General features: G+C 50.9%; 1 protein-coding gene across 4 annotated transcripts in view; it reads left to right on the top strand.

Annotated features, from left to right (window-relative positions):
• Positions 1-20,981, top strand: part of MAPK4 (mitogen-activated protein kinase 4) — a 121,699-nt gene that overhangs the window by 79,468 nt on the left and 21,250 nt on the right. For all 4 annotated transcript variants that reach the window (XM_036323133.1, XM_036323132.1, XM_036323134.1 and 1 more), the window contains one exon: positions 415-1,851. In XM_036323133.1, coding sequence (XP_036179026.1) covers positions 1,306-1,851 — 546 coding nt within the window. In that variant the 5' untranslated portion in view covers positions 415-1,305. The remainder of the gene's footprint in view (positions 1-414; positions 1,852-20,981) is intronic.

Below are 20,981 nucleotides of genomic sequence, written 5' to 3'. Positions count from 1 at the left end.
AGAACAAGATGATTGATCCTTTATTTCTTTGCCTGCTACTGGTTACTGTCCACTCTCACCCTCCCGGGCTAGTGCTGATGTGTGTGTTCCGAGGGCTTAAAGAATGAATTTCTCAAAGGTCAGAGCTGATCATTCCCTCCTACAATCTGTGAGTGTTAACCTTCGGGGAGCAGGCATTTACATAAAAGGCACACCGCTTGATGATCTTATCAAATCAGTCCATCTTCTCTCTTCCAGGGGAGCTGCACACAGCAGGAGGGGGCTGGGCGCCCGCGCCCGGAATCCCCTGGGCAAGCAGTGTTTCAGTGGCTGGCTGGACAGATCAAATAACACCAGGGCTGGTTAACAAAATGCGCTGGTGGGAAGGTGTTGGGAGCCGAGTGTGGAAATTTACCAACGTTATTTCTTTGACAGGGAAGGAGACTCCGTGTGAAAGATGCTGGGTTCCCGCAGCCTCTCGGAGTCCAGCAGAGCACAGTCTCGTTCGAAGAGGCATGGATGAGGGGGTGACAGAGGATGCTGCCCCCTGAAGCCTCCAGAGGTGCCTGGCCTGGCAGCTGAGCTCCCCTTGGACCTGGGACTTTGGGTGTAACTTGTGTGCAGCTCATGGGAGGGGCAGGGCTTCTCCGGCTTTCTTCCCCGATGCCCACCAGCTGGTTTGGGCTGCAGGATCTAAGGTGAGCCGGCAGAAAGGGGAGCTGGCCGAGGTAGAAAGAAGCCCCAAGAAGCCTCCAGAATTCATTGTTGGGATCCCTTCAGTCTGCCCGGGACGCAGAGAGCAGCTGCGAAGCTGCCAGAGGCTGTGATACAACCGAGCTTCGGACCATCGTCAGTGAAGGAACACAGAGCAGCAAAAGCATTTCAGCCCGAAGGAACTTCTTTCAACAAAGGACTTAAAGGGGAGAGTTTCTGCATCTTTACTTTGTGGTCCCTTAGGAGAGAAACCTTGACGTTCACATAGATAACGAGATCAGTTTCTCTGTCCAAGATGCTCCCTGTGAAAGAAGCATGAGCCATTCTCAGCGTGGGGAAGGGCTCGGGACACGCAGGAGTGGGTGGACAGCCCTCCCAGGGCTTGTTAAGAAAACAGCATGAGCCTCCAACTTCTGCAGCTCAGCAAGCATGGACATGTGCCACTCTTGTCTCCAGGGAGCTGGTGGCAGTGACATCACCACGAGAAAAAGCATCCCTCAGCCTCGGGACTTGACAGAATGAGGTGTGCTGGGGAGGCCACCAGCTGGGACCCGGCCTTTCCCGACCGCCCCTCCGTCCCACGGGCGTCCCCTGACCACCACTGAGCCAACGATGGCTGAGAAGGGGGACTGCTTTGCCAGTGTCTACGGCTATGACCTCGGTGGGCGCTTTGTTGACTTCCGACCCCTGGGCTTCGGCGTCAATGGGCTGGTGCTGTCAGCCACGGACAGCAGGACCTGCCGGAAGGTGGCCGTGAAGAAGGTCACCCTGAGCGACGCCCGCAGCATGAAGCACGCCCTCCGGGAGATCAAGATCATCCGGCGCCTGGACCACGACAACATCGTGAAGGTGTACGAGGTGCTGGGGCCCAAGGGCGCCAACCTGCAGGGCGAGCTGTTCAAGTTCAGCGTGGCCTACATCGTGCAGGAGTACATGGAGACCGACCTGGCCCGCCTGCTGGAGCAGGGCACGCTGGCGGAGGAGCACGCCAAGCTGTTCATGTACCAGCTGCTCCGCGGGCTCAAGTACATCCACTCGGCCAACGTGCTGCACAGGGACCTGAAGCCCGCCAACATCTTCATCAGCACCGAGGACCTCGTGCTCAAGATCGGGGACTTCGGCTTGGCGAGGATCGTCGATCAGCATTATTCCCACAAGGTATGTCTGGCCGGAAAGGCGGATAGGGGTGGCCCATGGGCTCCTCAGGAAGCGGGCAGTGTTCCAGAGGGTATCCCTAGCTCCCTGGGAATCAGCGGCCTGGGGTCTGTGTCTGGGGGAGGCTGGAGGGTGCTAGAAAGATCACTGGCCCGAACAGTTGTTGAGGGGGTGGTTTGGGTTCTTGATTTTGGCTCTGCCATGTGGCCACGACCAATAACCCTAGGCTGTGCAAGAGCAGGTTGGACTGGATTATCGCTAAGATTTCTTCCAGTTGCAAACTCTGTGACTTTAAAATTGTGCAGCTGGTGAATTTGCCTCTAGCAAACCCTAATGAGGCTTCCACCACACCAGCCTTAGGTGCTGGTTCATCTTTCCTCCTCCTCCTTCTCCTTCTTCTCCTCCTCCTCCTCCTCCTCCTCCTCCTCCTCCCCCCAACAAAGCTGACCCACTCTGTGTCCCATTCTCTCTGTCAGTGGACAAGTTCATCTGATCAACTCATCCTCAGTGTCCATTATCCAACAAATGGCTCAGCTCTCCCAGGTCCCACAATGCCCTGGTCCCCGAGTGTGATGAAGCATGGATGTCTGGGTGGTACTGTTGAGAGCCCATGTGGTGGGTGGCTAAATGCAGAGATCAGAGCTGACCCTGCCATCTGGAGGACATACTGACACTCCTCTAGACCTCTTCTTACCTAATGCACTGCTCCCTTTAGGAGCTGGAAGTTCTCTGACATTCTATTCCCCTCACCCCTGGTTCCTGCCATTTAGGGGAGCCTCTGAGCAGCTCGGCCTGAGCACACGTCACCAGGTTCCCTGCACCAGAGCTGGGGGGTGAGTGTCATTTCCAGCCTCCAGCCCACACCTTCGTGCCACACATTTTTATTAGAATGAAAACATCCTCTAGGAAGTAGGTGCACCATAAACCGTTATCAGCCAAAGGGCTAGGGTGGGTCATGAAAGGGAAGGGTAGCTCCGACCTTGAACATGCTTCGCACTCAATTTGCCTGCAGCCAGAAGGTCACAGATGCATAGAAAGGCACTGGCCTGCCTGGTGCAGCTGAGGCGGGAGGGTGTCTGGGGGAGAGGGAGGCAGGGCTCCCTGTCCCACCCTCACAGGCTGGAACTTGGGCTCCAGCCCAGATTTCAGAGCCCAAATCCGCTCACCTGGCTCTAGCTCCTTGGTGCCGCCTTAGCCCTGAGATTGCCCTGTGCTCCCCTCCTACAGCCCGGCCATCTGTCAGAACTGACAGCCGACTCTGTAGGCAGGAGTGTCCGTGGTAAACAAACAAACAAACAAACAAACAAACAAAAACATCTTCTTGTCACCCTAATGCCCGGTGCTGTTTCTACCCTCTCTGTCCTCTAAGGAGCAATGACTCCAAGCAATTGAACCAAAGAGTTTAACCCAAATTAGTTTTTATTTGGTAGTAAGAGAGTCCATGACACTCTTATTTCTGTTACACAAAATCACCTTCTGATTGGAATAATCCAGTACACTGGGAATAATAATAGGACCTCCCTTGATTACAGAGCCTGAGTAAGTGAAGTGTTTCCGCTCAGAACAGTCCCTCAGGGACAGCCAAGGGAGGTGATCTGGGGCAAAGATTGGCTGTAGTAACAATTCCTCGGAGGGGCACGGTGCGAGGAAGGGGCGCTATGTGGGGAGGCAGACACCTGGGCTCGTTTCTGATGGTGTTAAGTTGGGATGTGGACGCTCCCCGCCTGAGAGCCTCAGTTTCCCCTTCTTGACAGGGTTGATAACACACGCCCTGTCTGTCCCTCTGGCTTGTGGTTATGAATAAAAGAGGAGGATAAACGTAAAGCCCCTTGGAGAGGAGTGAGGACCCCATCCGTTCATTTCTTGAGTGTTTTCTGAGTGTCCACCGGGCCCAGGCCCCGCGCTGGGAGCTGGGAGGGTCGCTGCCCGCTGACTGTGAGCAGCTGTTACCGCATTACACAGGGCAGGGAGCCGTGTCTCTGAATGGGACTTCCCTTTTCCTGATGCAGGGGAGTGTACTGCTCTGCCTTACTCTTGGTGGGCTCTCTTCAATCAAATCAGCTATTGGAGTTTTAAAAAAAATCACTGGAGCCACTTGCAAGCTAGTAGGTGTTCACGTCAGTCCTGTGTTTGGCAGGGGCCACCTACCCTCACCCACCTCCTCCCTCATTACCTTCTGCTTTTAGCTTCCTCCCTTCTCTTCCCTGAGTGATGACGGAGGCTTGACATTTGATGCTTTTATTTACATGAAGTGCATTTAGTGAGTCCGTTCTCATCTAATCCTCAGACTGCTGGGAGGCACTTAGAAAAAGGGTCCATTTTAAAACAGAGACCTGGCTTTCTCAAGCTTCCTTGGCCAACAGTGGTCGAAGGGGCTCTGGAACTTGGGCCTTCTTGTGTCTTGATGGGTGGTCTTTCCGTGAGCCGTGTTCTTCATGAAGGCTTTCTGGATCCCTGGTGGGAATTGATCTTTCCTTCCTTTGAATTTCCATATCGCTTTCTCCCCATCCCAGAGCCCGGATCTTCTAGCACCGACGACCATGCTCTGCTCTGTCTTACGGGTATTTATTTGTGTCTGTGCCTTTTGTGCTCTTCTAGGCTGAGAGCCCCTTGGTTCCTTGTGGGCCGTCTCATGTTTATCTTGATTTCCTCCAGAGAGTCTAATAACTGTGCCTGAAACATGGCCAGCTGACTTGGTTGGCTGCCTTGAACAGATGGAAGACTAGTCATTTACCAGCACATTACTGATAGGAAGCTAGTTGAGTTCATTGATTCCATGTGGTTAGAAGATTTGACTCTCAGAAAGAAAGCACATACAAGGGAGGAGCATTAAAATATATGCCTTCAAATCTTAAATGGGTGAAAAATTAGCGTGCAATTTAAGCATGTATAATGGAAGCTAATATATACACACTAGAGGCCCAGTGCACAAAAATTTGTGCACTCGGGGGGGGTCCCTCAGCCCGGCCTGTGCCCTCTTGCAGTCTGGGTCTCCTCTGGGGATGACCACCTGCTGGCTGAGGCCTGCTCCCCGGGGGATTGGGCCTAAGCTGGCAGTCAGACATCCCTCTGGCAGCCTGGGAGCCCTCAGGGGATGTCCACTTGCCAGTGTGGAGCAAGCCTAAGCTGCAGTCAGACATCCTTAGCGCTGCTGAGGAGGTGGGTGAGGATCCCACCACCACCACTGTACTGGCAGCCATCAGCCTGGCTTATGGCTGAGCAGAGCTCCCCCTGTGGGAGCGCACTGACCACCGGGGGCAGCTCCTGCATTGAGCGTCTGACCCTGGTGGTCAGTGTGTGTCATAGTGACCAGTCATTCCCAGTCATTCTGCTGTTAAGATCAATTTGCATATTACCCTTTTATTATATAGGGGATATATATATATATATATATATATATATATATATATATATATATATTCTAATAATAGACAAACAGGGTAATTGACCAAACCTTCGCTATGCCTCCCATTGGCTAATCAGCGAGATATGCAAATTAAGCGCCAACAAAGATGGCGGTTAATTTGCATATGTAGGTGCGAAGTGGAGCAGCGAAAGCATTGAAGGTGGCTCCAACTGGAGCAAAGGCCTGGGTGCCGGGTGCCAGAGGAAAACTGGTACCGGCAGCCAGGGGAAGGGAAGGCCTATTGCACGAATCTTTTCGTGCAACAGGCCTCTAATATAAATATAAATATATATATATCTATATAATCAGAGGGAGAAAAAGAAAGAGAGCACATAATTCTCCCAGCCAATGGATTGGTTGGGGTGAGATGTGTGCATCGACTCCCCCTGGTGTGCATGGTGGAGGATGTTTACATGTGAACTGCTCTAAATGTAACCCCTTCTAAAGTTTTATGGGTCCTGCACTCACCTTGAAGAGATTATGCTCACCTGGGTTGCAGCTAGTGCCTTGGTGTGAGTTACAAAAAAAGGTGCCCCCTTTTTGCAGGCTGATTCAGCTCAGTGCCTGTGATAGGCTTTGTGACCCAATGGGGGCTGGACTTGGTCCCTTGGCCAAGCACGACCCACCTAGCACTAAGCAGCAGCTGGAATCTCACTGTCTTCATCATGACTTTCTCGCGGGTGGACAGTAAGTCTCATGAACCTGCACATCCCCTCCTCTAGCATGGAGTCTGGCACAGGTAGGTGCCCATTGTGTTTGTCTGGTGAAGGAGGTGCCAGAGGAAACTGTCTTCTCTTTAATGAGCAGCTGGGAGCACTGGGGCTCCAGTCACAGTCAGAGCGCATTCTGAGCACATGTCCCCTACCACACCACCCCTGGCAGTCTTGGTCCTTGTGGTGTCCAGAGGGAACTAGAGGCCCCAGCAACCCACACTGTCAGGGATATGGCAGTGGTGGCAGTGGGGTGCTCTAATGGCTGTCTCTCCACAGAGGCAGCTTGGGAAGCATGTCTCTCTGTATCATCATTACTCACCTCACTAATTGCATGACCACGGGCAAAGCCTTTTCCTTGTGCAGCTTACGAAGAGATCTGTAAGAAGGCCTCACAATCATCTTATTCATTCCCTTCATTTCACAGATGATAAAACCGAGGCCTGGAAAGGGAAAGAGACCTGCTCGAGGTCACACCATGAGTGGCTGAGCCAGAAGCACAACGCCCGTGCTTCAGCTCCATGCCCACGGATTTTTCTGAGCCTTTCTTCTCAGTTGTCTTCTCTGCCAAATGGGGTCATCGCTCCCATTCTGATTACTTCATAGGATTCTTGTTAGAGTCCAGTTGAAAGTGTGGAAGTGAAAGTGCTTTCAGATGTAGGCTAGATCCCTAACAGAACTATCTGCCCATTAAGTGCCATGTGACAGGATGGGGAACAGGCATACACCCAGATGTCAGTCTCCCCCCACACACTGAAATATGGAACCAACTCCCCACATGATGACCAGAGTCCTGAGGCTTCCCAACCTGTGGTCCTGATAGGAACCCCTGCTGCCCACCTCCTTGGCAGGTGTCTTGATTAGTTCCTTACCTAAAGCACTAGGGCAGTGGTCGGCAAACTCGTTAGTCAACAGAGCCAAGTATCAACAGGACAACGATTGAAATTTCTTTTGAGAGCCAAATTTTTTAAACTTAAACTATATAGGTAGGTACATTGTTATTAACTTAATTAGGGTACTCCTAAGGCTTAGGAAGAGCCACACTCAAGGGGCCAAAGAGCCGCATGTGGCTCTCGAGCCGCAGTTTGCCGACCACGGCACTAGGGTGGGTCATGAACTAGTGTTTATGTGGAGAAGAGGCAGGTGAAGGATCAGACTTTGAATTTATTCTATTAGGAAGCAGATGATCTCAAAAGAGAAAAAAAAAAGTTGTTTAAGACTTCGCTGAGCCCTGTGTAAATTCTAAGACATGTCAGGAGGCCCCAGGAAACTGCAGAGGGCTGGGGAGTAGCGCGTGACAGCCTGACTCGCTGTGTGAGCACTCCCCTTGGCCAGGGGAGGGAGCCACCTGTCATCCTCACTGGGGCGGCCAGGAGACTGCCAGCCTTTCCTGGGGCAGAAGACAGAAAATACCCAGGAAAAAGCAAGATAGGAGGCCCATCAGAAGTTGGGCAACCAAACGCTCTTGTGTTTTGGCGGACCATTTGAGAACGTCTGGCCTGCCTTTGGGTCCTGGGCCCTCTCTACTCCAGAGCCCTCTGTATTCTTACATCCTTCCCGATCAGAACGCTTTCCCCCTTTGCCTCTGGATCTCATGGAGACTCCTTAGAAAGCAGCCAGTGCAGGGGTTCTCCCAGCGGGTGCTGGGCCAGCGGCATCAGCTTCACCTGGGAACCCGTTCGAGATGCAAGTTCTTAGGTTTCATCTCAGACCGGCTGAGTCGGAAACTCGGGGTGGGGCCCAGCAAGCCGTGTTCTAACAAGCCTCCAGGTGATTCTGATGCTTAACTGTTCAGAACTATTGATCTGAAGACGTGGAGTAGCTTGTGTGTGGACAGAAAGCTGGTGCTCCCAATGTGTCTGCTGATGCTTAAAGCTGTGGTTCTCAAACTTCAGGCCAAAGAAGAAGGCCAAGAACGCCTCCCCGATAACACAGGTGTATTTGAAGCAGGTGCCTTAACTAAAAGGGGCCATTAAAGGCGGGGATATCAGGCACCAGAACAAGCAGCTGGGAAGATGGTTTTAGGCTGAGTGTTAGGACCTCAATCCCATTGTAAACTGAAACTGCCTGATTGGTCAACCATCACTCAAGTTTGGCAGAAAGCTGCACACATCAGGGACCTAACCTGTGGTTGGCAAACTGCGGCTCGTGAGCCACATGCGGCTCTTTGGCCCCTTGAGTGTGGCTCTTCCACAAAATACCACGTGTGGGCCCGCATGTACAGTGCAATTGTGGCCCATGCACAGAAGTCGGTATTTTGTGGAAGAGCCACACTCAAGGGGCCAAAGAGCCACATGTCCCTCAAGAGCCGCAGTTTGCCGAGCCGCAGTTTGCCGACTACTGACCTAAACCAAAGGGAATGTTGGCTCTGTTAGGGTTTGATCTTAACAATAGTTAGGTGATATAAACAATGATTTTAGAAAACATATACTATTAATGCTGGTGTAAATGACTTTGCTAGATATTCTGTAAAAACAGAGGCACTGGTTTTCACAGTTCAGTGAGACTGAGTGTTTGATTGACGGCTCAGCAAGATGATACTGTAGTTTGTTAAGGCCTGTGATTCAATTCAAGGTCTCAAAGGAGGCAAAGAGGTACGTGATGTTGAACACATACAGCCAGCTTCCACAGGCTTGGCGTGGAGTTTTGGTCGGCAGCATTTATGCTGTTTTCATGGTGTTGCTCAACCTCACCTCCTTCCTCCCTCTCCTGGTCAATCTGTCTTCCTTGGATGCCTTGGGATCTGTCTAGGCCAGGGGTGGGCAACCCCTGGCACGCATGCCAAACATGGCACACCAGTAACTTTTGCTGGCACGCGAAACCCTCTCTTATAATCTTCCATTTACAATTTTTTTCTTAATATTGACTTTTTTATTTTTCAGATAAATTCAGTGTAGGTGCATCTTAGATAAATAATTTACATAACAAGTTATCTTAAAGACCATAGACATGGATTGACAAGAGAGGGGAAGAGCAATTTCTATGCCTCTGCCTTAACTCTCCCTGCCTTCCTAGATCCGACCAGTGTTTTGGTTTCATCCACATACGCTTGTGAATCTTTGTTCTCAGTGATGAATTTTGTTAAGTCTCTAATAGGAGTAGCCTGACAGATGAAAGTAGTAGCTCGTGCATATCTCTGAAGGTCACGAAATATAAACCTGATGTAAAATCTCTGTCATCAGTGATGCAGCAGCAAAAGTCCCACTGATAACAGCAAACGGAGTCGTAAAGTTATCTGTCGGACTATCAGTGTACATGTATACATTAAAAAACAAATGTATTTTTCATCATCCTATACTGTGTTTTTGTTGCTCGAATGAATTTTATTATTTCTTCAAAATTCTTCACATACGTACACCTTAAGAGATATCAAGCAGGCGTAACATGTTCTCAAAAAATTAGGGTTGGCACGCAGGAGAATTTTGAGTCAGAGATTTTGCTGGTTTTGGCACGCACTCACAAAAAGGTTGCCCACCTCTGGTCTAGGCCATGATAACTTCCCCTGTCCACCTGGGAAGACACACAGAAACCTTCCCTAAAGCACAGATTCCTTTGAAACTGAACCTGGGGAAGGACTGTTTTTTTATTTGGCTGAAAGAGCATCTTTGCTAGTGGTCAGGGGGGTGTCCATTTGATGTTCTGTGTGCTTATAGTTTGGAAGATCTCCACATTGCAGGTGGAAAACCTCAAGGTGTAAGGAGTGGGCAAGAGCTTCCTAGGATCCCAGAATAGGGCTGGAATCCACTGAGAGGCCCAGCCATACCCAGAGCCCATGAGAAAACAGACCTGAGGAAGGACGACTTGCTGAGGGCTCAGCTAGAAGTTCTGAGGCCACTAAGCATGTTATTCCAAATCAGTGGAGCTGAAAAGATTTCTTTAAAAGGCTATGAACTATCCCTTTTTAAAAGAGAAAATTTGACCTAGGGGATTAGAACAGAAACTGGTAAGGGAACTCCCTTTTAGATTATATCTCCAGTCTTGGTGGGAAGAGAGTTCCAACCTCCAGTCTTTGCTCCACAGTCTCTCCACTTGGGCATCCCCAGGTTGTAAATGCCCCAGGAGCATGACGCAGTCTTATTCGATATCTAGACAGATATTCCTGTGTTTATACTGATGAAGGATGACTAGAAAATGGAATCAAATCCTTTACAACTTTCTCCTGAACTATAGCTTCTTTATTCAGCCTTTGCTGTGGTTGCCTGTTGAGAAGACAGTAGCATAGGAATGGAAGGCTCAGCGGGCAGTATCAGATTGCTCTGACTGCCCTGACTTGGCTGGCTACCTTCCACATCAGGACCACACTTCTCTGAGCTGGGAGAGACCAGCTCTTAGCTCCAGCTTCATTTGCTGCCACCCTACTCACCTTGTGCTGTAAAGTCCCTGACTTGTCACCGTTCCCTAGAAAACATCATACTTGGTGACAGCTCCGGTCCCACACACTGTTCTCGCTGCTCCCACATAAAGTCCTACTTATCCCTGCAGATCCTGCTCAAAAGCTCCACCTCTGCACAGCTTCACCCAGCTCCCCAGGGGAGAATTAATTACATCTTCCTCTGGTTGCCCAAAGCCATTATCTTGACTCTGTTGTGATTATCTGTTCACATGCCTCTTCTCCAAGAGACAGTGGAGTCCTTAGGAAAGAGTGTAGGTCTCATTCATCTCTGTATTCCTAGCTCCTAGCACAGCATCTGGCCCATAATGCATGCTCATTAAATGCTTATTGACTGCAAAGTCAAGCCTCTGCCTTTACACTGAGTAGAGTGTGGTCCTTAAGAGCTTCTCAGGGTAAAGCTCACAAATATTTGAAGCCATCTATCATGCCCCTTCCAATCTCTGAAGCCCAGGACCCCTTCATCTTCACACAATAATGTTCAGGCACCATTCTAAGTGCTCGAGAGTTACTCACCTACCGAGTCCTCATATCAACCTCATGTAATGAGTGCTGTGTTGTCCCATTTTACAGATGATGACACTGAGGCACAGAGAGTAACTTGCCTGAGGTCATCCAGCTAGTAAATGGCAGAGCTGGGTTTCAAAGGCCAGCAGTCCCTTTCGGGGCCATGCTTTTAGCCATTACGCTACACTGCCCTGTTGGCTCTTCAGATGACAGTGTTTCCAGAGCTCACACTATCCTGACTGCCTTTTTATTCAGCTCCTCCTACTTGCCAGACCCTTTCTTAAAAGGTGTCTCTCAGAACAGATGCTCTGTGGTTTAGCCAGCAGGGTTGGTTGGGAGTGTGAAGCCTCTACTCTGTAAGTAACTTGCTGTTCATGCTGCAGGTGGTATTTTGGCAACCGTGTCACACTATGCTATATAATAAAAGGCTAATATGTAAATGACCAAACAGCGGAACGACTGGTCGCTATGACGTGCACTGACCACCAGGGGGCAGACGCTCAATGCAGGAGCTGCCCCCTGGTAGTCAGTACGCTCCCACAGGGGGTGTGCCACTCAGCCAGAAGCCCTGAGCTGGGTTCACGGCTGGCGAGTGCAGTGGGGGTGGCGGGAGCCTCTCCCATCTCCACAGTAGCACTAAGGATGTCCAACTGACAGCGTAGGCAGAGAGTGGGCCTAAGCCATCAGTCGGACATCCCCTGATGGCTCCTGGACTGCGAGAGGGCACAGGCCGGGTTGAGGGGACCACCCCTTGCCCCGAGTGCACGAATCTCATGCGCCAGACCTCTAGTTAGCTCATATTGTGCTTGGAGCCAAATCACTTCTGTTAAGCTCAGTATTCTCTATTTTACATTTACACGATTGAATTTTTTAAAACTCTTCTGCTTTTTATTTATTTTTTAAAATATATTTTTATTAATTTCAGAGAGGAAGAGAGAGAGACAGAAATATCAATAATGAGAATCATTGATTGGCTGCCTCCTGCACACCCCCTATTAGGGCTACCTGGTTGATAATTTTTTTAGCTCAAATTTAAGACTTTATGCTTGTCCCTCATAGACTTCATCTTACAGACTTCAGGCAAATATTCCAACCTGATGAGATCTTTTTGGATCTTTGTTCTGTCACACACCTGACAGGACCCCTTGTTGTCTAAGGCAGCAGGAAAAGAGGAGCCATCCTTGTTCTCCCCACCGCAGCAGCCTCCCGGGCCCCCAGGTGACCTGGGGTGTGGGGACTCTAGGGTGAAGCTTTCATTGCAGTACCTTCTACACAGAACTGCTGCCACCTGCAGAAACCACGTGTCCACCCAGCGGCGAGCCAGTGAAACCGCTGTGATCTGCAGGACTCATTTTTTGGGGGGGGGGGGCAATTTTTCATCCCTTTTTTTAAATCCCTATGCCTTTTGTTTGGGGATTGGAGTCACCATTCCCTGTGCAGGAGGTTAAGCCCAGAATGACCTGCCTGGCCTGGCGGCACAGGCCTGAGGCATCACCATGGCCGGGGAGGTGATCAGCAGCGCCCAAGCTGAGCTGAGAGGAGCCCGGGGCAGGAAGACTGAGTTCTGTGTCTGGTTCTCTGAAGGCATTTTGTCTTAGTTCTGTTCTGTGGTCACCAGCTGCCCTCAGCCCTGACCCTGAGCAATTTGCAAATGCTGTGGGGGTCAGAAGCTGGTGAGTGAGTGAGCAGCCTGCAGCTGGGGGATCCACACCATCACATCTACCCTCCCATTTCCCCTTCGACTCTCGGCAATGCACCAGGAGTTCTTCCCACGGGAGTTCTTCCCACACATGCTACCTCTGGATCCTCACACCAACCTCGGAAGGAGGCAGGGCGGGCAGGTTCATTATTGTCCTCACCTTGTAGCTGAGGACTAGGGTCCCCTGGGGTTAAAGAGCCTGGCTAAGGCCCTGCTGTTAATGAGAGGGGCAGAGCGAGACCAGAGCCGCCTCCTGGGACCTGGAGCAGCTGATGCAACCGGGCTGGGCTCCAGGCCTGGAAGACTCCCTGGAACCTTTGGTGAGGAGGAGCGGAAAGTGTCATGAGGAACACTGGAGAACAGAGCGTTCTGTGACCTTCCCTGGCCCCCCTGTGTCCTGCGCCCTTCTGTCTTCCTGTGGGCCCCATCTCCCACCCTCCTGCTGCACTCCCACCTTCCCAGGTCCCTCCTGCTGTCCTCTCTGTCGCTCCCATGCTGTTCTCTCCCTCCATTTCCCCCCTGGAGACTCACTGAGCCCAGGGACTGCTTCTTAGGGACACGGGTTCCTCCTGAGGGACCAAGAGCTCCCTGCACCATGTACAGCCCATTGGGAAAAGGCTATCAGTGAGGGAATTCCTTTCCATAGAATAATGGTTCATATTTGCCTCAAAACTCTTTAAAACAAAAACAAAAGCAAGTTTATTGAGATGTAATCAACATACAATACACTTTACCTATTTAAAGTGCACAGCCTGTAGCTTCTAGTGCATTCTCGAAGCTGTGCATCTCTCACCAGAAACCACTTTAGAAGTCTTCATCACCTTGAGCAAAGTCCGCCCCCTGACTCAGCAGGTTCCAAAGCCTCCATCCCCTCCAATCATAGGCAACCACTAATCTACTTAACTAGAGGCCTGGTGCATGAAATTTGTGCACTCTCGGGGGAGAGGGGCAAGGGGAGCCCTCAGCCTGGCCTGTGCCCTCTCGCAATCTGGGAGCCCTCAGGGGATGTCCAACTGATAGCTTAGGCCCGCTCCTGGACATCCTTAGTGCCACCAAAGAGGCAGGAAGGCTTCCAACACTGCCGGTACACTCACTGGCCGTGAGCCTGGCTTCTGGCTCAGCTGTGCTCCCCCTGTGGGAGTGCACTGACCATTAGGGGGCAGCTCCTGACATTGAATCCCTCCATCCAACCAGAGGGGCTGCAGTGGTGGGGGCTTCCCTGGGGAGACACAGGAGTCACGCAGTCAGTGCATGTCATAGGACTGGTCTTTCCACTGTTCGGTCGATTTGCATATTAGCCTTTTATTATATAGGATTTGTCTATCTATTTGCCTGTTCTTGAAATTTCATGTAATTGGGCTCATATAATGTGTGGTCTTTTCTGACTGACATCTTTTATTTAGTATGTTTTCAAGGCTCATCCACCTGGTGGCCGGAACCAGTACTTTTATTTCTTTCTATTGCCAACCAACATTCCATTTATGGGCACACCACATTTTGTTTCATCGGCTCCATAGCTGATGGACATTTGGGTTGCTCCTCCTTTTTTGGCTATCGTGAATGATGCTGACATGAACACTCGTGCAAGGGTTTTTGTGTGGATGTAGGTTTTCATTTCTCTTGGGCTGAATTCCAAGGAAAGGACAGTTCAGGCTTCAGCCAGCAGCGGAGGCAGGGTTTTTCAAGCAGCCTTCCGGCTGCTCCAGAAATCACACAATCACATCACCTGGGTCTGGGGTATTTCACCTGGAGCCTCAGCGCAGGGCCTCCCCCGGCCTGGTGGGCTCCCCCCTGCTCTCAGGAGGAAACCTCCCATCTTTCCCCAGGGACTAAGGGTTCCGTGAGTCTGGTACAGGCCAGTGCACCTTTTGTAGGAGAGAATCTGGACTCAGTTCTCAGCGGGGAGCACCTTGCATTCACTAGTAAGAGCCCAAGAGAAAGAACTCCGGAGAGTAGCAGTCAGGGTACAGGCCCTGATTCTGTTCCTTAAAAATCACATGACCTAGCAAGTTACTTCTCCTCCCAGAGCTCAGCTTTCTTACCTGCAGTAAGGCGCGAACGGTGTCTACCTTATAGGGTTGTTCTAAGGACCAGAGGAGAAGGCAGTGTGCCTGGCACAGTGCTTAGCAGGGTGGAAGCTCCCAGCAGGCGAGAGCTCTCAGCCGGGCATGTGGGAGGAGAGAATAAAGGCCGAGAGCACCCTAGAAGCTGGGGCTGGAGGACGTAGGGAAGAACCCCTGTTTCTATCCGCTCAGCTGCTGCCCAGCGTCTCCTCTGCAGTCCGCATGGGGCAGCACTGAGTAGGGTTGGCTGGCGACTCCCAGGGTGAGTATAGGTTTTGGACTCCTCAGGACAGCGGGCCCTCTGCGTTGGAGCCTCACCCATCGGAGCCACAGGCCAGAGGGGAGTTAAGATCCTACGCTGCTCAACAGACAGCTGGTGGGGAGCGCTGGCATGGGTGTCTGCGTTTTACCTGAGCCAGTGTACCCCCACTTTACACACGATTCTAATAAACTTCATTCTCTGGTTGTCAAATCCACAAGGGGACGACGAGACAGGCCCCCTTAGAGCAGAAAGAAGTGACAACCTGAAAAGTAAGAGAGACTATAGGGGCGGGCGGTGGAATTAGTGGGGTCAGAGCCATCAGGCCCCTGAGAGGAGGATCTGCCTCCCTTTGATGTCTGAGCGCGAGCGTGTGAGGACTCAGAATCAGGCGTCCTGAATCGTGGCCCTGCAGAAGGAGGTGAAGCCACGGTCAGTGCATGTGAAGGAGCTGCTGCGTGTAGAATGTGAGCGACAAGAGGACCTCGGGGGAGGGGCACTTTCAAGGGTGCATGTACTTCCCATGCGTTTGCCTTCCACGTATTTGACCGCTTATCATGTGATCCTGGGAGAGCCCTGCGATATAGGGGTGTGTGTGTGTGGGGGGGGGAGGCTCGCATTATTGTCTCCGTTCTATAGATGAGGAAACAGGCTTCGTAGACTCGCTGAGGCTTATGTAACTAGTGAGTGGCTTCACGCCAGGACCCCAAATCCAGTGTTCTTTCCACCACAGACATCTTCAAATTGTGTTCCTTAGAGCTCTCCCCTCCTCCTGCCCTCCCCCCCCCCCCCCCCCCCCAGTATACCCAGGGTCCTCAGGCCACTCAGGGCCATCAATGCCTTTTACACTCTATCCCTTGCACCAAGCATGTTCCTCCTCCTCACCTCTGGTGTTCTGTGTCCTCGGAGTCCCATTGAGAGACACCTGGCTAACTCCTAAATGATATGCAACTAAGACAGCATGTCACATGGTGTCCTCTCTACCCAACAGAGCCCGTGGTAAACTCGTTAGAGTGGGCTCATGTCTGCGTTGTGCCCCCAACTGTGAACACTTCATACTCACTGAATGAGTGACAGGTGTCCTTCTGCATTTTAACAGTGGCCTCCTGCACACCCAGCTTATTACCCCACACATTTTGTTCTGACGGTGGGAATGTTCGCCCCACAACAGACTCCCAGGAAGAGTTATTTGCACAGAGATGGTTTTGGTGACACCGCATGGGTGGCCACTGATTCATCCAGGGAGATCTGGCCCCTCTCTCCTCATGGGCGGCCTCTGGCTCTGCTCCCTCCTGCCCTCGCACCCACACCACCCTCCCTGAGAGGAGGAAGATCCAGATGTGAGCCATTGACATTGCCACTGTCAGCAGACACTCACTGAAGGTGGAAACTCTACTGAGCATGGTGAGAGGGACGTTGTGCTCCTTCTCCTGTCACTCTAAGAAAGCCGTCAGAATCGAAGGTGTTTGACAAATGGCAGTTTTCACCATTCCGCCGCTCCCAGCCTGTGGGGGATGATCAAACTGGAAAGACAGAGCACGGGCTAAAGTCCTAGCAAATCAGCCAGGCTGGCCTGTACCCAGTGGGAGTGAGTGGTACACATGGGGTCTTGTGTCAGAACTTTTTCTTTCCTTCCCTCCCTTCCTGGGCCATTTCTCCTCTGAGTTGGAGGTCCTTTGGAAAGAGGACATCTCTAAGAGATGAAGCATGAAGTGAGCCTTATGGGACATTGGGCGTTAGGAAGTGGGCGCAGTATTCAGGCGAGGCAAAGGTGGTGGACAGGTCCTACACAGTCCAGTGTGGCTCCAGGACAGAAGAGCGTGGGAAGGCTGGGAGGGAGAGGGGGACAGGAAGAACCTGAGGAATCAGGCTGCCAAGTTTGGGCATAATATCTAACCAAAGGGGAGAATTCAAGTCTCCATCAAAATGGAGATGGAGAGAGGGAGGGAGGGCAGCATCTCTGCTCAGGGCAGGTGCTTCTTGTTTGTTTTCTGTTTAATCCTGGCAGCAACTTTATGAAGTATCATCTCCATTTTGCAGATGAGGAATCAGAAGCTCAGAGAGGTTAGGAAAGTTGCTTTAAGTCACCAGCAAGTATGTTGCTGGCCCAGGATTTGAACCCAGGTCCCAAACATGTTTTCAACACAGATACACAGCATCTGAGCTCTCTGTGTCTGGCAGGGGAGCGCAGGCTGCCCTGGGTAAGACCAGAGCCAGGCCCTCCTCCTAAGAAAACCCAGCAGTGTTTCAGCGCACCCCAAGAGCCAGGGCCCAGCAGAGTAAGGACACCCCAAAGTTTTGTACAGAGTTTGACTTTTGCTATTCTAAAAAAGTCAATGTAGTCATTGTAGGAAGAAAATAAGCCTTTGTTGGCCTTGTATTCGTTTGCTGGGGCTGCTGTAACAAAGCACAGACAGAGTGCCTTCAACCAGACACCTGCTAGGCACCTGCTCTCTCCGTTCTGGAGGCCGAAGTCCAGGACCAAGGTGTCACCAGGTTTGGTTTCTTCTGAGGGCTGTGAGGGAGAATGTGCTCCATGCCTCCCTGCGGGCCTCTGGGGGTTTGATGGCCAGCTTTGGCGTTCCTTGTCTTGTAGGTGCATCACTTCGATCTCTGCCTTCATCTGCACATGGCGTTCTCTACGTGAGTGTGTCTGTGCCCAGATTTCCCTTTTTAATAGACACCAGTCATTCTGGGTTAAGGCCCACCTTGATGAACTCCTCTTAACTTTTTATGTCTGCAATGACCCAATTCCAAATAAGGTCACATTCTAAGGTTCTGGGGGTTAAGACTTCAACATAAGAATTTCGTAGGACACCATTCAACCCAAAACAGATATCCTTGCACCTATTTTGTAGTTTGCATGGGTTTGATTTGAATTACGTACAGGAGAGGGGCGCCATGATGGTGTCAGTCCTACGGACTTCTAAAGCGCGTCGCCTGTCCGTGGACCCACCAAGCAGAGCAGGTGGGGGAACACAGATGATGAGGTCCTGACACCTGATGAGGTATCCTGGCTGAGGCTCCGATAGCTGAGAACCAGAGAGCATTATGGGACGATGTTCCCTGACATTGAATCCCTCCATCCAACCAGAGGGGCTGCAGTGGTGGGGGTTTCCCTGGGGAGACACAGGAGTCATTCAGCAGAACCTGCGGATCTGAGTGAACACAACTCAGCAGCCTCACCCTGGGAGACTGCGTTGGTCCAAGCATGGCTTTTCTGGCAGCGAACTCCATCATCCGCTGAGAGCCAAAGCAGCCAGCCTCCGAGGACGTGAGTTGTGTGTTGGCCATAACACAGCCTGAGAGAGCAGGTGCCCTTCCAGCAGCGAAACGTGTTCACATGGACTGTAAGTGAGAAGCTGTCTCATTGGGATAATTATACGTGTAGACACCGATGATGAGGGCAGAGAACACCAGAGCTGGCTGGTGGGGCTGGGTGGGGTCTGGGATCATGCGGGGAGTCGGCCTGGTGTGGGGGTCCCTGGCCCACGCAGGAGGAGAGACGCGATGGAGAGAGAAGGAGGTGGGTGTGAAGGGTGCACTTGCCTTACTCAAGGCTCCAACACTTGGTTCCGTACACGGAGCAGTGTGGTCCCCAGACCAGCACTGTCACCTGGGAACTCATTAGACATGCACATTCTCTGGCCCCACCCCAGGCTCGCTGAATCAGAAACGCTGAGGGCGGGGCTCAGCCATGTGAGTTTTAACAAGCTCCCCAGGTGACTCTGAGCTGGGCTTCGGGGTGAGAATTGCTGATGTAGAGCGAAGTGGAGCTGTTCAAAACAAGGCCTGGGTGTGTTCACAGCTTCATCAACTCCTGAGCTGGGTCACCATGTCCTTTTCTAAGCCTTTCTTTACTCCTCTGTCCAATAGGAAGGAAAACACCGACTCCATATGCGTACCAGGTGGATGCCTCAGGGTGGGAGCTTACCGGCTTTGTTCACTGCTGTCCAGGCACCCAGGAAAGTAGCAGAAACGTAGTCGGAGCTCAGTAGCTATTGCTAGATTAATAACCGAAGGGCCCACTGTGCAGTGCGCATTGCGGTTCTTTATGTAAAGTGTGGATAGAGTGCTTGGAGGCACATGGTAAGGGCTTGCAATCCCGGCTGTCATTGATGATGGTGACAGTGACGGTGATGAAGATGAAAGGAGTCCCTCTTCTGCAAAAGAGAGACTTGACTGCAATTACCTACAGCCTCTCTTTTAGAGGCGGAGACAGAAGCTGAGACCCACAGCCTCTGTGAAAATACCTAAATGGGCGGGAAAGGAGGCAGGCTGTCATTTAGATCACATAGGAGGACAGAAGGCAGCAGGATGGCATTGGTCACTTCTGGGCCTCGGGAGCCAAGGATGGAGCCAGTCATAGTCACTAGAGAGTGACCCAGGGTCCCCGGAACGGGGGCTGCTTCTCCAGCCCGAGCTGTTCCTGCCAGGGGGATCCCCACATTCCCCTGCACTGGAAACAATACTGAACTGTTGTAAGAGCATGAAACTCAGCTCCGTAAACTACAGTAATGCTCTTTGCTCCTGGAACCAAAACGATAATTGATCATAGTTGTCGTTCTCATGAAAAAACGCAGTCATGGCCCAGAATACATTCCTTGAGCCCCGCCCCAAACGCTCCTGTATGTGGTATATCTTTGATCAACATGGAATTGAATCAAATCAAGCAGCGAGTCGGCAAGCTTCAGTGTCAGCCTTCCACAGAGTGGCGGGTGGCCTCTCGGCCCAGGTCATTCAGACAGCCCTAAGTTATGAAGGAACATAACGAGTGCAACAGACTCAAAACTAAGAGAAGACGCTGAGCCCTATGCCCATAAATGTTCACTTATTAAATAAATATCTAGTTATATGCAATACATATATTAAATGATATACAAGTATATACAACGCATATACATTTATTCAATGATATACAAAATAAACATATACTTATACTTTTATGAAATGAATTAATTCTTGGAAAATACAATTTTATACTTTTATGAAACACATACTTATAATTTTATGAAATGAATTAATTCTTGGGAAAATACAATTTTATGAAATTTGACCCAAAAAGAAATAGAACACCAGGATAATACAGTAACTATAAGGAAATGAAATCAGTAGTTTAAAATCTCACAATGAAAACCTCAGACCCAACAGCTTTACAGGCAAGCTCAACCAAACTTTTAAACAATAAATAATTCTGATCCTATCCAACTCTTATAGAGAATAGAACCTCACTACCCAAAGCAGACAGGCCCTGCCTGCTTCACTTCCAAGAGGGCTCCTAGAACATGTGCCTGCTTTCCCACCTTGAAAGCCCTGACCGGATGCCTCCCTGTTCCTTGGCCAGTCGCCTCCTCTGTGGCCTCCTCACTCCTGGAGAGAGCCGAGTTTACCACGGAGCTCGGGAAGCCCAGCTCGGCCTCTCGCTTGCACAACCCCCCCTCCTCCAAGGCCCTGGGAGAGACCCTAACAACATGTTCATGTGGTCACATCTTGTTGTAATATTTGCAAAGTAAGATATGTGGGCAGCAATTTGTCAGGAAGTGGTCTATTTGCATCCTGACATGCTCTCCGTCACGTTCCCCTCACGTTGGGTGGTGGTGGTGCGGCTGGGAGGGTCTGACTAAGCAGCAGCTGAGCTAAGGATACATTTAGTTCGGGTTTAATGGGGTATGTTTTTTTTAAACTATATTTTATTGATTTTTTACAGAGAGGAAGGGAGAGAGATAGAGTCAGAAACATCGATGAGAGAGAAACATCAATCAGCTGCCTCCTGCACATCTCCCACTGGGGATGTGCCCGCAACCCAGGTACATGCCCTTGACCGGAATCGAACCTGGGACCTTTCAGTCCGCAGGCCGACGCTCTATCCACTGAGCCAAACCGGTTTCAGCTAATGGGGTATGTTTATACGGTTTGCAGTTACTTCTACATTCAGCAACCAGTTGTCTTGGTGCAGAAGTATCTTCCTTCTGTGGCCCACCCTACAACCATAGGCCTACAACTAGGACATCATGGACATCCTGGTTAATGAGTACCGTCAATGCAAAGAATAAGTTTATCCACCACGTGAGGAAACAGGAAATGCCCCAAATCTCACAG

This window comes from Myotis myotis, unplaced genomic scaffold (assembly GCF_014108235.1).
Source record: "Myotis myotis isolate mMyoMyo1 unplaced genomic scaffold, mMyoMyo1.p scaffold_m19_p_9, whole genome shotgun sequence".
Taxonomy (NCBI): domain Eukaryota; kingdom Metazoa; phylum Chordata; class Mammalia; order Chiroptera; family Vespertilionidae; genus Myotis; species Myotis myotis.
Note: the sequence above shows the minus strand (reverse complement) of the source record. Positions and strands in the feature narration are given on the sequence as shown.